The following is a 15,981-nucleotide window of genomic DNA, read 5'->3' on the forward strand; positions in this document are numbered from 1 at the left end:
GATCATCTAAGCATCTACTTGAGCACCTGTCCCATCAGACGCCCTCATCAGTCCCTTTGTGAGTTGCAGAGGCCTAGGCGGTACTGTTCAGGTGTCTTTTCCTCATTAATGCAGCCAAGGGGGTGGTTGGGGCGCAATTAATGTGGTGGTAGCTTTCCATGAGATATTTTGGATTTTATTCATTTTATATGTTGGGAGGATGAACTGAAATAGCTGGAGAGAGTTCCTCGTCTGGGATTCGTGATGTCCGAGGAGGAGTTACTCCTCGGACAGGTTTCCCTGGCGTTATTGGGATTGAGTAGTGCTACATATGTGGTTTCCCTTCGGACAGGACGCTCCTCGGACGGGCCTGAATTTGGAATAGCCCATTATTTTTGGGCCGGGCCCCACAGTTGTTATTGTCACGATATAAATGTGACTTTTTAATAAGTCATCTATTCCATGTCTATAATTATTAGTTTATTTATTTACTTATGTAAATGTGGTTCCTTAAAACTTTTCAAAAAAGAATAAGAAAAGAAAACTTCATTTTAAAAAAATTCCTTAAATGGATAAAAGTAAAACTTAACTACAATATCCTAGCTACAAAATATTGGATTTTTTATATATAAATATTAATAGATAATATTGTTTGTATTTTATTGGTTAATACAACAAATTATTTGAAATTTGGAAAATCTAATATCGGTTTTAGAATTTCAACCTAAAGGTTTTTAGTTTATGCAAAGTTTAAACATTATATCCCTTATTTGAGAATAATAAACTTTTTCAGCTTATGTTTCGCCCTATGATGTGAATCTATGAATTTTAATCTATGACGTCAACTTTTAATAATTGTACTATTTATCATCAAGGTAAGACACTAATTCCCTCAAAAAATAAAGTCAAGTCACGAATCGACTTTTGATGTAAGCAACGATTGAACCGTTATTGCGTAATCATCTTAAAAAAAAAAAAAAAAAAAAAAAAAAAAAAAAAAAAAAAAAAAAAAAAAAAAAAACTTTACCAATGTGAATCCATCCAACTTTTTCAATTGAGGTGACCGTACGGTCAAATTTTATGGGTGAGGACCAAGACTCCGCTCGTCCAATCATCATTCACTCCCAAGTAAACCCAACATCAAAATCGAAGTCTTTCTTTGATCATAAACTCCATCGCTTTTATGCCTCCTATAACTAGCAATGGCCCACCAAAGCAAAGCAAAGCAAAAACTGAGGAGGGTCTGAACTCCGGAGTACTGGTGAAACACACATGAGAGAATTCACTCCCAACAAAGATTCAACCTTTGTGACTACCCAATTGGGCCAATTCAGACCCACCCTTTTTCCTTTTTATGCTTTTCCAAACTTTTCGTACATCACCACAGAAGCCAAAGAAAACCCCTTCCTCTAAGCAAAGCTAGACTCTACAGCTCTACTCTACACTATACAACTCTGAGTCATGGTATATACTATATACTGATAATATTATTTGCATTGCTCTTTAAGAAAGTTATCAACTTGGTTGCCCTTATAAACGCAATGTGATTGGGTACATTGGTGTGATTGGAGTCATAGAAAAGGTGGATGAAAAGGGTCTCTCTGTTATGCTTCTGGTAATGTTTTTTGTTGACGATGATTCTGATATATGTTTTTTGCTCTAGTTATTTTTTTTAAACAGTCTGAGTTATATTGATAATCTACTGTTAAAATCTGAAAGATTGACCAAAATCTCCATGTGGGGTGTTCTCTTATTGGGTAAAGTTGTTTTCTTTTGTTTGTTTATGGGGTTCTGAGTAATGGGTTTTTTGTATATGAATTGAAAATCAGGAAATAAGGGTGCTTCTGTGAAAATTCGTCTTTGTTCATTTGTCTTCATTATATAAACTTTTTATCATATTTGTTTTACTTCATCGGGCTTGGTAGGCTCATCCCTAAATTTATGTTTAGTGTTATGTTTCATTCAATAAATCCTTACTTCTGCATCTAAGTATACATTAAATGGAATGAACTATATTGTAGTGACTGCATGATATATGAATATCGTCTTTATTTTGTGAACAATACTCAAAGCTCAGGTTATGGTGGGTGAACTAAGGGGCTTTGTGGCTTTGATTTGATGAAGTTCTTCTTATTGGAATAAGGAATTAGCAATTGTAGGTGTGTCTTAAATGCTTTATACCTTGTGCTGTGGTTGATTTTAATTAACACTGAATGCCATCATTGCGCTTGAGCTTTGACTAATTGAACTGTCTCAAATGTCATCCAGAAATAAAATGAGTGCCTATATTACATTGGATTTGGAGCGTATTCTCACAGAGATACTTCAAGTGGTCAAACCTCAGCAGGGCGATAGGTCAACACGGTTGCAAGTCATTAATGAATTACAAGGAGTCGTTGAATCTGTGGAAAGCTTGAGAGGTAATTTGTAATTTCACACTTCTGTTGAAGGATTATTACTTATGTTGTTTAAACTTGCCAACTTTCAGCTGAAAAATAATTAGAATCAGTAAAAATTCCATGATTTGCATTAGAATTTATGAATATATAAGTTTGTGGGGATGGAAAGATTCACTCTATATTCCATAAATTTTTAATCCCAGATCCATCCACTGGAATGGATCATGTTAATAAAGGGAAACTTTTGCATCTCAGGAAATCCCTGAAACTGGTATACTTCCCTATTGTGACTGAAGACACAGTTTACTAGTAAAAAAAGAAGGTTCCAATTCCATGGGCTGTTAAGTGGAAATTAAGGTTTTCTGGTTGCCATTAATTGATCCTTGATTATAAATTAAAATTAGTAAAAAAGCCAGCCAAAGAATTGTGGCTGCTGATCATTGATCAACCTGTTTGGATTGCGGTCCCTTGGAGAGGGAGGGGGGTCATTTGATAGAATTGAACCTATGGTATTTGCTCCAAGATGGCTAAATAGCACCACTGGGCCAAGACTATATAGTGGGTATGGGTTTCTATAAGATGTTGAAATTTTATAGTTTTTAATCCGATAATGTTTACATGTTTGCATACCTTGTGGCCCATATTTGTTGGATTCTCAGTTGGATCTTAGAATGTAAAGAGGGAGCTAGCAGCTGGCATGATAATTGTGCAGGTGGAGTGGTTAATAGGAAGTTCTCTGTTTTGAGCATGAGTGATTTGTTTTTGTATAAAGAACAATTAGATGACTTTTCTATTTATTTGGAAATTTGGGTTACTTTTTCTGGTTCTTAGAACTTATTATGCTAAATTGCATATGTGGAATTGACTTTGAATGAGAGGTTTTGACTCTATGACATTTTTGTTTCTTGAAGGATCTAAAGTTCTTATGAGTGTTGTCTTTGGTGAGGAAGCTTCACCTCCATGTGCATAGAGATAGGAACTTCTTAGCTGATCAGCACACTAATTGGAGTCAGAGTCATCCACTATGTCTATGGATGCATGACCCACCCCCCTCCCCTGCACATTATGGGAATCCATATTTCTGACTTGATGGGGTGGCTAGGCTGGGGTTATTGTGCTTTGGTCCCTAGAGAGTGAGAGAGAGAGAAAAAAAAAAGCGATTCATGCGCGTGCTACAAGGACTGAAATTTTTAGTTCTGTAGTTTTTTTTTTTTTTTTTTTTTTGATAAATTTCAAAATATGGTAAGTAATAGTTCTGTAGTTTTTTTAACGCCATATTAACCTTTTTGTCTTCTCTGTGTCTTTTTTCTTTGATTCTCTTCAAGCAGAAAGAGATAAGTAACCTATAACACGTCTCATTCCATCAAAAATAAATAAATAAAGATACTTCGCATTAATTGAATTTTTATTATCCACTTCTTTTTTTCCCCGTATATCATTTGTTTAGTCATCATGTAATTTTATGTCTTATTTACATAATGAATAAGGCTTGAAATTAGGTAAAATGTTTTATGAACTCATTACTTGGCTCAAACAGGTGCAACAGCGGAGCCATTTGGTTCATTTGTGTCCAATCTGTTCACAAGATGGGGTGATTTGGATATTTCAATCGACTTACCCAATGGTGCATATATTTCATCTGCTGGAAAAAAGCGCAAACAAAATTTACTAGTTGATTTCCAAAAAGCTTTGAGAAAGATGGGTAATTTACTTTCAGTTCAAGCTTTTTCTCTCTTAACTTTAAGTATTGCATTATTGTAATTGCTTCTCTAGTGCATGTGTTGACACATGTTCTCACAATTGGGACATTTTATGATATGGAACTTATCATTAGAAAGGAAGAGAAGAAAAAAAAATGTATGAAGCCGGAAGTGATCTGTAATATATATTAAATGCAGAGTAGGAACTTCAGTCATTGTACCATCTTCACCTGTCGCAATCCCCCCCCCCCCCCCCCCCCCCGCCAAAAATTTAGTAAGCATGCAGGTCAGTTGTGAAAGTTTATAGTCTTTGTAGTTTGTAATATGCTATACAGAAGAGACTCATGGCCATTTTCCCAAGTTGTAATAAAAAATGGTTAAGATTCTATAAGTGGCTTTAATATTCCCAAATGCATCATTCATTATATTGGACATTGCATCTGTAAAAGAGTAGATTAATTGCATCTATAGGATCAGTGTTGGGAGTTGGGACTTAAAAAATGATGTTTCTCTTTTCTTTTCTTTTTCTCATCATTTTGGTTTATTCGTCATGTGTGTGTTTATGTCTTCATTGTGTCCATCTTTAAAAAAAAAAAAAAAAGTGTTTTGGAAACCTTGAAAACAAGGATCATAATCTATAGATTGTGTTTGAATATCAAGATTAAAACAAAGTATATGGAATGTTACTTTAATAAGTTCAAGTGAAATTTTATAAGATTGTTATAAAACCAGATATACTCTATTGTGTTGAATGTTGAGTTGCTAAGAAGCAACATGTTCATAAAATAAGCGTAGTCGAAATGAGAATGTTAAGTAAGTGGAGATACAAGGAAAGATAGGATTCGAAATGAGATGACTCCCATTGATGAAAAGATGAGTGAGGATAGCTTGCGATCCTTTGGCATTTGCATGGGAGAGCAATTAATACATGAGTGACTTGATTCAAGTCCAGGGAACAACAAAAGGTAGAGGAAGATCTAAAATAACATTAGTAGAAGTAGTAAAAAAGGACATGTCCAATGAAGGAAGTAATGGAGAGTATGACTTCATATGGAATAGGATGAAGAAAAAGAATATATGTCACCAGTCCTAACTAGCATGTAGGGGATCAGTAGCCGATCCCAAAATTTTGGAACTAAGGCTTGGTTGTTGTTATTATTGGGTTTAGGTTTAATTCTTAATCAAAGTGGCCTTCTGATAATCTTTTCGATATTGAATCCTTCTATTCCATTTGTATTGTTTATTTAAACTCCAGTGATTTTGCCTATAAAGTTTTAAATTCAGTAATACTTTGTTAAAATGGAAAATCAATAAGGAGCATAATTTCATGGTGTAATGCAAGCTTACCTAAGTTTTAAAAGGGTTTGATATTGTTCTTTTTTGTTTGATTGTTCTTCATTATGATGTCTCTTTCTTCATTTCTTAACATTGTTGATCTGCAGGTGGATGGCGCAGGATAAAATATATCCCCAATGCAAGAGTGCCAATCCTAAAGTTTGAGAGTAGCCGCCAGAGCATCTCTTGTGATATATCGATTGATAACCTGCAGGGCCAAATGAAATCCAAACTTTTATTTTGGATTAGTGAGATAGATGAGCGTTTTCGTGACATGGTTTTACTGGTACAATTTCATAGCAATCTAATACTTGCTGTTGTGGGAATAAGTTCTGGTATTTGATGCATTCGTTCTAGTTTTTGTGTAGGTAAAAGAATGGGCAAAAGCACATGATATAAATAATCCAAAAAGTGGAACTTTCAATTCATACTCTCTTAGTCTGCTTGTGATCTTCCATTTCCAGGTAATTCTTCATAATTATTACTATTGAATTATTATTTTTTTTAATGTTAAAATTTAAATGAGATTTACTTGCTGTTCCATGAAATGAATCCAATATGTTTACTTTAGACCTGGTTTTCTGAATTATATATGTATAGATAAACATATTTTTGGAATTATTATATTGTTGTTGGATCAGTCTTGTTCCTTTTTTACTTTTGAGACCAGGATATAATCTTCTTCTCACTTACATATTTTGATTTATTTATATAAATTCTTGAGGTGGTCTGGTTTCCTGTCTCTGCTTCCATGCATTTTGAAATTTACTGATTCAGCTCTGACAAGTGATGGGAAGATTTAATTTTCTTCTTTACTGTTTTTATTCAGACATGTGAGCCTGCAATTTTACCACCTCTTAGAGATATATACGCAGGAAATGTTGCTGATGATCTTCAAGGTACGTTTCTTTTAGATTGTACAAGGTTAATTTCACTCATGTTTACTCTCTCTCTCTCTGTGCTTATATTTCTAATTGAGAATGTGGTTCAAGGGCACTTTCAGTTGAAGTTAAAGGATCAAGATAAACATTATAATGATGGTTCAGAATCAGAACTGATTAGCACAGGCTTTCTTCCTTAGAGAAATTCCATGTCTGTACTTTGTAGATGGGATAAAAGGTTAAACTATCTGATTGTCTACATATGTCAATGATGGAATTTAAACATGGTGTTTGAGATTAGTGACCTGCCTAACAAAACATTAAAAAATGAAGGCTAAAATGCAATTCAAACTCTTTTTTTGATGTCGCTTCTAAATCAGTTTCTTGACTTTCAAAACTTGCAATTTACACCCTCGGCTATTATAATAATGTCAATGTACCCCTTCCATTATGCTCTGTGACATTGTCGATATTAACCTGTCTATAAATGACAGTCTTTTTATATTTTTATTCAAAACAACATCATTTTTGGGTTGGTTAACAGCAAGAATCTAACAGACGTTGTCAGAAGGGACACTTTTACACTTGTATACTTGAGGGTGTGAATTGCAAGTTTTCATAGTCAAAGGACCGTTCTAGAAGCAACCTCAAATTTAAAGGGTGTAAATAGTATTTTAGCCAAAAATGAAAGAGTGAAAAATCTGAGGTCAATTACAAAGATGGTTATTTCTATCTTTTATTAAAGATAGAAGGATTTTGGTTTATTAGAGGGTTGGTCAACTTGATTGTAATGGATGTGCAGGATAGATCATTCTTTTGAGTTCATTACAGATTCTACATGACACTTTTGACACTAATTTGCATTGATGGTTTTAACCCTTTCTTTTTTGGTTAATCATAATGGTTTCTAGAACTCTAGACTATTACTGAAAATGCTTAGGAGTACCTGTTGAAATATCTGTTGAATCAAATATCAGTTAGCTACCTCAGAAGACAAATTGTCATGGAAACTGTATTACAACATGCTTCATGCAGGTGTGAGAGCTAATGTAGAGAGACATATTGCAGAAACATGTGCTGCTAACATACGCAGGTTCAGGCAAAACCGAACCAGAAAAGTTAATCGCAGTTCTTTGTCTGAGCTTTTCAGGTCATTCCTTGCTAAGGTAATCATTTATGTCATGCCTTCTACCTTGATAGATAATGAAAAATATTGGTTATAGAGATTTATATGATGTGTTCATCAAATTTCAGGATATAGTACACCTCTGTATTACTCCATTAACTAGAAAAATTACACTTCATCCCCCTAAACTATACCTCATTTTACACTTACCCCCCCTAAACTATACCCTCTTTTACACTTGCCTCCCTAAATTATGAGAATACACACTTAACCACCTAAACTATTACCCGTGTAACACTTACCCCCCTACACTATGAGAATACACACTTCCCTAAACAATTACCCATGAGATGGGGTGCAAAGTATTACACGGGTAATAGTTTAGGGCGATAAGTGTGCATTCTCATAGTTTAGGGGGGCAAGTGTTACACCGGTAATTATTTTGGGAGGTAAGTGTAAAAGAGGGGTTTAGGGTTTAGGGGGGGTAAAGTGTAATTTCCCCCCACTAACTCAATACACCTAGATTATAAATTCATTTTAAAATGTTTCGAGTCAAATGATGATGAGATTATGTAGCAGATGTTTCTATGCTTTGGAAAGTGCCTTTCTCTATATTAGTTTGTTGAAGTTTGCCTTTTATATTCCCCAATCTTAGGATGGTTGCTATGGTGCTGATTAAGGTTTTTTTGTTTTTGGCAGTTTTCTGACATAGGTTTGAGGGCCTCAGAACTAGGAATTTGTCCCTACACAGGAAAGTGGGAGTATATAAGGAGCAATATGAGATGGTTGCCCAAAACTTATGCCATATTTGTACATCTCTCTCTCTCTCTCTCTCTCTCTCTTCAATGATAAAATTATTACGACTCCATGGCTACTATTTCTGTTATTGACACTGTTGATGTCTGGTTAGATCGAGGATCCTTTTGAGCAGCCAGAAAATTCCGCAAGGACTGTTAGTATGGGTAACTTGACAAGGGTATCTGAAGCATTTGAGAGAAGCCGCCGTACACTTAATTCAGCTGATCAGAATCGGGGTTCTCTCTTTGCCACACTCGTCCCACCACAGGTATCACAGTATATTGAGAGAGCAGCACCCCTTCGGAGCCCAACTTACAATGGCGGACCAACTTACAATGGCGGACGCTACCATCCCCAACCAACTCGTCCACAAGTGTACAGGAACACGCACACACCCTCACAAACACGGCATCAATTTCAGAACATGAGGCTTGAGACCCCACAAACACAGCATCAATTTCAGAACATGACGGTTGAGACCCGGTCCAACAATTCAACTGTGACAAGGCCTGTGCAGGCGAATCACAATCAAGGACAGCAGAGATGGAGAGCAAGATCTGATAGATAGGGTGTCACCGGTTTTTGATTATTCAATTGGCTTTTTACTGCACAGTACATCGTTTCTCTTGAAACTTTAATATCACCCAGTTGTTTTGTCTCTGCCAAGAGTATAATTGTTGAATAGTATATGTTGACCATTGCCAAATCAATTGAGAGAAGCTGATTGAGTTTTGTGAAGCATTAGCGGTTTCTTGAGGATCAAATTTGTATATTCTAATCATCTTCCATTCTCCTTTCTTCTACTCTACCTTCAACTCCCTCCATCCAAACATTATCGATTTTTACAAAATGAATGTTCACTGGGTATAGCTGCTCGGACCAGGCTTAGTTTTAATCCAATGACAGAAACAGGCATGATCCATTGGTCCCCTTATTACCCTCTTTTCTCTACTCAAAATCCTTGATCATAACAACAATGTCTGGGTCTGGGACACGAACCATTCATGCTTCCAACGGCTCAGGAAAGAATTAAGCGATGTTAAAAAAGTGAAGAACTGAAGGAGAAACAAAACAAAGCCAAATACAAATCTAGAGAATTCTGAACTGTGGTATACAATAATCAACATGTAGGACATACATAAATGTACAAATAAATACGGTTTCCATGTATCTGTTAAATCTGGGGAAAACGATGTAATAAATGAACAAAACAAAGCCAAATATTAAACTAGAGAATTCTGAACGGTGATACACAATAATCAACACGGGGGGACATTAATAAATGAACAAATAAAATATGGTTTTTATGTATCTCTTACATCTGGGTAAACAACGTAATAAAATTCTAGCTTAAAAATCTTGGTTGTAGTACTATGACATGGTATATTACAGGTAAGTTACACGACGTGCTGCAATCAATTGGGCCTGTATATAGTAATATATTGTTTCCAACATCTGTGCCCACACCCCCCCCCCCCCCCCCCCAAACACCCACATGGTTAAGTCTCCAAGATCACAATGCAATCTCAGTGTACCAGATGTCAATAGTCAAATCACTACACAATAAAAGCAATTCTCTCTCTGCATGATTGTCATTCTCAGTGACCTTTTCAATTGCACTTAAAACTGTCCTGTTAGAGAAAAATAGCCTGGGTTGCAGATCTTCGATTTGGGCAATACAATACGGTTCGTGATTTCCACAACTTCAACCACGCAAAAGGTGTTTATCAGCGGTCAAGATCCTATAACTCGCATGAGGGCCCTCAGATGTATCACGCATAGCGATATGCCAATCCATGGCCTTTGCAATCTCTTGAAGTTCATCCATTATGGCAAGAGTGTCACGAATATATACACGCCCACCAGGTCTCAGTATCCGATCCATCTCAAGCATGATTGAAGAAATATTGCATCTGAAACAAAGAAATCAAACAAATTAAGGAAAACCACTAAAATACACCAAGGGGGATCCCAAGTCCACATCATGAGCAAAAACCCTGATAACAAGTAAATGTAGGCCTAATCAACCTTTCTAAACCCACATTATTTGACATAATTTGGTGCTCCTTATATCAAGAAAATTCAAACATTATTTAAATAAAATCATATTTAAAAGTGATAATACAACTTCCCCACTTTAGATCTTAGTAGAGTAGAGCTGTTGATTATAACCAAGAAATTCTGAAATTCTTAGCCAGGCACAATTTGTCAACCCTACATGCCACTATGCCTGTTCATCAGTTATCTCTATTCTCTATAAAAGAACAAGACAGATGAAGAAAAACAAAAGCACGTAACAACTTTAATATGGGAATTGACTACCTAGGATTTTTTTAATAAGAGTTGGGCGTACCTTTTTCTCTCGATAGAGAAGAGGCCAGCTGCATGCAAAAAATCATAGGTTCTTGGGTATGTATCAAATGGCTCACACCTGGAAAATAATATGCAAGAATATTTCAGCCACAAAGCAACACTAACCAATAACTCAATTAATTTTGATGCAACAATATATGCACACACCATCAATTTATAATATAACCAGTACCAGAATTTAAGTGCAACCTATCCCAAAATGTTAGAAAGTTAACCACAGAGAGAGGAAAAAAAACAACTACTTGGACAAAGGAAGGGTACATATCAATATGTCAAATATCAAGTAATCAGAACCATCAATTACAGTATCCAAAAAAAAATGACCAACTGGATTACTCCAATAATGTACATATTTGAGGTGCATATGACCAATAAGATAGATAGATATACATATATATATATATATATATTTTGGGAAAAGTAAGTGAGTATTTTATTGAAATATAATACTTCATGAACATGGAAACGAACGCAAAAGAGTCTAAAGACTTACAAAATGCTATGTACAGAAGGAAAATTACTCTAAAAACACAAGAATGAAGTTACAATTAGTAAAACCCCACACCTGAGACCAATGAAACAACAATCTAGCAAACAATTCTATCAAATGTGTCCCTGAAATTTCGAAATCCTCAAATGTAGGACGATTACACTCCCACCATAATATCCACATCAAACACATGACTAATAAGATTATGTAATCCAATCAACTACAGTATCCATATATGTACGTATTTAAGGTGAAATACGATAAGAAAAAGTTTTAGAAAGTACCAATCATGCATAACTCCAATAAGCCCTCGGTCATATATAACAGGTAAGGTGTTAAACCCGCTAACAGGGACAACATTCATAACCCAAGAATCAAGATTTTGTTGCTTTAATGCTGTCGCAAATCTGCCAATTCCAGTTTATAGACCATTAATGATGAGAGATGTATACAAATATAAAATGGAAGAGTAAAATATGACATTAACATAGTACCCTCCAAAGCCAGCTCTCATGTCCATTACATTTCTTAATCTAATCTTCTTCCAATGTAAAGCACGAACATAGCTTTCTATTATCTCATTCCAGTATCTTGACTCTGCCTTGAAAAGCTCATTTCTTGATAATAAGGCATCTAGTTGTATGCTCTGAAGCCTATCAGGTGGAGTTTGCAAACGTGCAGGCCATGTAGTAATATTTGCTCCATATCCATTCTCAGGAAGTCGAGTGATGCATGCCTTCAGATCAACATACCTAACATGGTTATGCAAAGAATACTATTACTGACGACTAAAATACCTCATAAGTCATAACAACAAGAAAAAACTTCATTGTGGATGACTGAATATTTTTCAAAACAAAATCATCAAATTATCGGCAAATATATCTTAACTATTTGAAGATGAATAAAAATCCTCTATTCCACAGTCTGTGTGTCCACTTTATGTTCCACCAATCATAGTCTGTCACATGTATCTTCTTCTTTTTTCGTTATTAACCAAAGTTCAAAATGAGAAGGGAGAAAGAAAATAAACCAGACACATGGCATACTACAATTGGTGGAGCATTAAGTGGAACACTACAAGTAGGACAAATGATTTATATTTTAAAAATACCATCAACATCATTCAAGCATGTGTTCTCAGATCTTTTCCACTGGAGAAAATAACAAAGAATAACCTGCACAGCTTTAATGCAGGGACAAGTAGAAAGGTCTAAGTAGTGAATTGGATTTTTTTGTATTTTGATCAGTAAAAGCAAATTTTATTCATAAATAAATAAATACAACACAACCACAGTACACAGGCAGTGTACAGGGGTCATGTAGTGAATTGGAATTAAAAAGCATCACGGTAAGGGGGGCCAGTGAATGATAGAGCACCAAAGCACGCTGACTTTGATGGTCTGAAAGAAAAAGAATCAAAGGACGGCTGAAAGATGATGAGTGAAAAAAATGATAATCTCTTGTTCTTAATTCAAGAAGTTTGTTTTAAAATATAAAGCAACCATTATATTTACTTTTTATATATGGGAAAGCTCTACTTGATCAAACAAGAGCCACAATATTTACTAACAAAATATCTTAGGTTTGACAGATATCTTAAAAAGAAAAATAGGTGATGAACGGCAGAATTGCAAACACACCAAACATTGTCTGGGTCATCATCTTGATCACACAGTGGAGGTACAGTTCCTGCCTCACGGTTTAAATAACAGCTGTTGTTAAATGGCTTCCGCCATATTGCAACATATCCATCCTTTTTCACAAAATCCCAGCAGAGACGAGTAGTAAGGTTAAGCATCTCTGAAATATAGAGGCAAATAAACATGCGTGGTTAATATAGACAACAACCAACTCAAATAGGGTCTGTTTGGATACTGCTTATTACTGAAAACTGAAAATACTATAGCAAAATAATTTTTAAATGTGTGAATAGTGCCGTGGGACCCAATTCTAAAGAAAAAGTTGCTGAATGAAGGTACTTGTGGGTCCCATGAACAGTGCACAGGACCCACAGAAAAAAAGCTTCCGCTGGGAAACACGCTTCCCAAACAGAGGCTAAATGTTCAGGTCAGAAAGACCAGCAAAGTAACATCTGTTAAACTAATTATAGCAGTCAGAAGAAATAGACATGAGACAGTTTTTAGAACCCTTTCTATGCACTTCTATTCCAAAATCTGAACTCTCTCTAGTTCTAATGTTAGAACTGAACACTACCACTTTAAACAAGAATACCATGAAAAAAAAATTTGCTGGTAGTAATACCTTTCCATTGTTCTTCCAGGATTTCTTCATGCTTATAAACAGGCTGAGCTGCCCAAACAAAGTATCCTCCTGCGCGGAGCATCCTATTGACCTCAAGAAGTAATATTCCATCTTCATCACAAAGTAATGGAAGGATGAGCTTGGGGTTCAAAAAACCCATTAAGTGTGTATGCAGCATACCAATAAAAAAAGTAATGGAAGGATATGATTAAAAAAAAACAATTAAACCAAATTTATATAATTTTTTTTAGGAGGATTAAAACAGCAATGTTGGAGAAAACTTGTGTCAAAAGTTCACCAGGAGCAGTTTTTCAAACAATTGGAAAAACTAATCCATTTTACTAGTAAGTAAAAAAGTGTAAGTGAGCACAACAAAATGGCACCAAAAAACAAGAACCTTATAAACACTCTAATGCTTGATCAATTTTCCTCCTTCTTATCTAACAAGGATAAAACCAATATGCAAACAAAAAGGACATACCATCACGAGTCCAATTGATTCTACATCGTGAACAGTGTATCAAGTCAAAAGCTTGGCTTGGATACAATAAGCGTCGAGTGGCAAATGCTGCCACCATTGCCGGTACGCCACGCTCAAGTGCAAATTGAATCTGGTTTTCATGAACATCCTTGGGTGCAACAGACATGGTGATGACATCCCGTGACAGCAAATAGGCTCCAAAACTAGCTACACCACACCCAACATCTAAAACAACTCGGGTATGATGACCAAAAGCAATTTCAGGGACCATCTGCACATACAGATGAGAAATTTTAACATTAAAAACAAGATACAATACCCAATTCCTAGATTCCATCCCAGAATTTTAAAAAAATAATAACCTTATTAATATGATCCAAGTACTCATCTGCCCCGTGTATAAACTGTGTACCACCTCCAGGAAACTTAAACTTGTCCTTCTCTCTTGTAATCCAGTTTTGACCCCCTTTATCCTCGACTAGACGAGTATGAGGAACATTGTCGAACCAAACCTACAACAAAACCCAGCATCTCCATTAACAAAATACATTTATGTTTTTATTCGAAATAGCGACCTCTGCTTCATCAGGTGCAGTCCAATAAACTTCCATATTGGTAACCAATGAGATATTAAGCAATGAGATATTTGTCAACAATGAAGTGTTTACTCAATCAGCATGTAAATCTAACTAGTTACCAATTTTGATCAAAACCCAGATTAAATTCCACGCATTTTCATCATAGAATTGCAAGTGAAACCTAGCAAAAACGTAAAGGTAGAGAAACAAAAACGATACCTCGTCCCGGCTTTTCGGCCACGGAATCGGAGTCCGGTACTTACTGGGCGCCGGAACCAAGCAATCCAATCCACGACCTTCCTCCGGGCAATGCCGCTCGAATCGCTCCCCTCTCTCCGTCGATTCCAGCTTCTTAATCGCCTCCACATTATCCAAACACGGAATATACTCACTCATACTCGTCGGACACATCCTAAACTTCGTAACCCTAACCCTACTCCCCTTATCCATATCCGAATCTCCATCGCCAACCTTCGTCTCGTTCCTCCACTCCTCCACCAAATCGCCTTCGCCCAACTCACCGACGTCGAACTCCTCCGACATCGTCCCATTGTCGTTCACGATCCCGAATCGCTTAAACGGCGGCGGCGGGGGGGCAGAGATCGCGATCGAGGCTGGGACTTGGGCTTGGTCTAGGGTTTTGTCGGTGACGATGGATTGGGTGTCGTTTTGGCCAATGAGGGCGGAGAGGTTAAACGACCTGTCGTTGTTGGGAGAGAGCGCGACGGCGGAGGAAGACGAAGAAGAAGGGTTTTGGCGCGAGGTGTTGAAGAAAATGAGTTGTTGGTACCCATCGGACCAGTGCTTGCCCAAGTAAAAGAATGTGATCGAAATTACAAAGAAAGCTGAGATTTTCAACACCACCGGTGTTCTTAACAATTCCCCATTTACAAGGGCTTTCATTTCTTCCTAAGAAAAAAAATAAATGTAGATCTTAGATCCGTGCGGCTGAAGAAATGTGAGCTTTTTGGAGTGACTGTGTTGTTGAGTGTGAGACGGTGGTGATTTTGAGGAATTGAGGGATTTGTTAGAGTGACAGTGGTGATGGATATCAGGATATGAGGTTGTTTTTTTGTTATACACGTGGTGGGATTTGGGGGTGGGGAGTATGGAAGTTTGGTTTTATTGGAGGCTATGATGAGTGGGATTGATGGGGCTAGGGGGTTCGTTACGGTTGGAATTTAGCGGGAAATTGATAGACATTCGTGTAAAATCTCTCCGGGAAATTTGACTTGAGTTTACTGGTTAATTAATGAAGTTGAAATCTTATCATTTGAAAGGAACCTTCAAAAGTATTGGTTATGGACTTATTAGACGCAAGTTCGATTGTGAGTATTGAATCTTAAGCATGAAATCATGTAGGGTCCTTATTCATCGATTTGACATAAACCAACGTTGTAACTAATTAACGGCTGAGCCATTTTAGGGACCAATAGAAAACTGTTAAAGTTATTATAGATTTTATTTAGAAAATTTAGGTGCAACAAATATTTTTTGAAACTTTTTATTAAAAAATAAATAAATTACAACTTTTATATATATATATATATATATATTTTCATAAAAAACTTTCTAT

At 36.2% G+C, this 15,981-nt stretch overlaps 2 protein-coding genes across 13 annotated transcripts; one reads left to right on the forward strand and one right to left on the reverse strand.

The window, feature by feature from the left end:
• The first annotated feature begins 1,144 nt into the window (after window positions 1-1,144).
• On the forward strand, window positions 1,145-8,956 carry LOC126697567 (protein HESO1). 12 transcript variants are annotated; one of them, XM_050394625.1, is made up of 10 exons: window positions 1,145-1,594; window positions 2,052-2,120; window positions 2,246-2,399; window positions 3,916-4,080; window positions 5,521-5,699; window positions 5,782-5,877; window positions 6,243-6,312; window positions 7,330-7,460; window positions 8,120-8,230; window positions 8,331-8,956. In XM_050394625.1, the coding sequence occupies exons 3-10, from the start codon at window positions 2,255-2,257 to the stop codon at window positions 8,784-8,786; spliced, it is 1,353 nt and encodes a 450-aa protein (XP_050250582.1). In that variant the 5' UTR covers window positions 1,145-1,594; window positions 2,052-2,120; window positions 2,246-2,254; the 3' UTR covers window positions 8,787-8,956. The 12 variants fall into 12 exon arrangements, with proteins under 12 accessions (XP_050250582.1, XP_050250579.1, XP_050250583.1 ...); XM_050394622.1 differs by having other exon boundaries at window positions 2,057-2,138; window positions 2,248-2,399; XM_050394626.1 differs by having other exon boundaries at window positions 2,057-2,134; window positions 2,248-2,399.
• Window positions 8,957-9,464: 508 nt separating this feature from the next.
• LOC126697565 (probable methyltransferase PMT11) lies at window positions 9,465-15,454 on the reverse strand. Its single transcript, XM_050394618.1, has 9 exons — window positions 14,625-15,454; window positions 14,190-14,339; window positions 13,828-14,098; window positions 13,347-13,457; window positions 12,725-12,884; window positions 11,576-11,833; window positions 11,366-11,488; window positions 10,572-10,649; window positions 9,465-10,131 (listed from the first exon to the last, which is right to left on the reverse strand). The coding sequence occupies exons 1-9, from the start codon at window positions 15,306-15,308 to the stop codon at window positions 9,924-9,926; spliced, it is 2,043 nt and encodes a 680-aa protein (XP_050250575.1). The 5' UTR covers window positions 15,309-15,454; the 3' UTR covers window positions 9,465-9,923.
• Window positions 15,455-15,981: the final 527 nt, after the last annotated feature.

The sequence above is a fragment of the Quercus robur genome, chromosome 8 (genome assembly GCF_932294415.1).
Source record: "Quercus robur chromosome 8, dhQueRobu3.1, whole genome shotgun sequence".
Classification (NCBI taxonomy): Eukaryota; Viridiplantae; Streptophyta; class Magnoliopsida; order Fagales; family Fagaceae; genus Quercus; species Quercus robur.

Coding starts and splice junctions, on each gene's coding strand:
- LOC126697567 (XM_050394625.1), top strand. CDS start 2,255: ATGAGTGCCTATATTACATTGGATTTGGAGCGTATTCTCACAGAGATA. Junction 2,400..3,915: donor ATCTGTGGAAAGCTTGAGAG/GTAATTTGTAAT, acceptor TGGCTCAAACAG/GTGCAACAGCGGAGCCATTT. Junction 8,231..8,330: donor CCAAAACTTATGCCATATTT/GTACATCTCTCT, acceptor ATGTCTGGTTAG/ATCGAGGATCCTTTTGAGCA.
- LOC126697565 (XM_050394618.1), bottom strand. CDS start 15,308: ATGAAAGCCCTTGTAAATGGGGAATTGTTAAGAACACCGGTGGTGTTG. Junction 13,458..13,827: donor AATCAATTGGACTCGTGATG/GTATGTCCTTTT, acceptor TTTGTGATGAAG/ATGGAATATTACTTCTTGAG. Junction 11,834..12,724: donor GATGACCCAGACAATGTTTG/GTGTGTTTGCAA, acceptor TAACCATGTTAG/GTATGTTGATCTGAAGGCAT.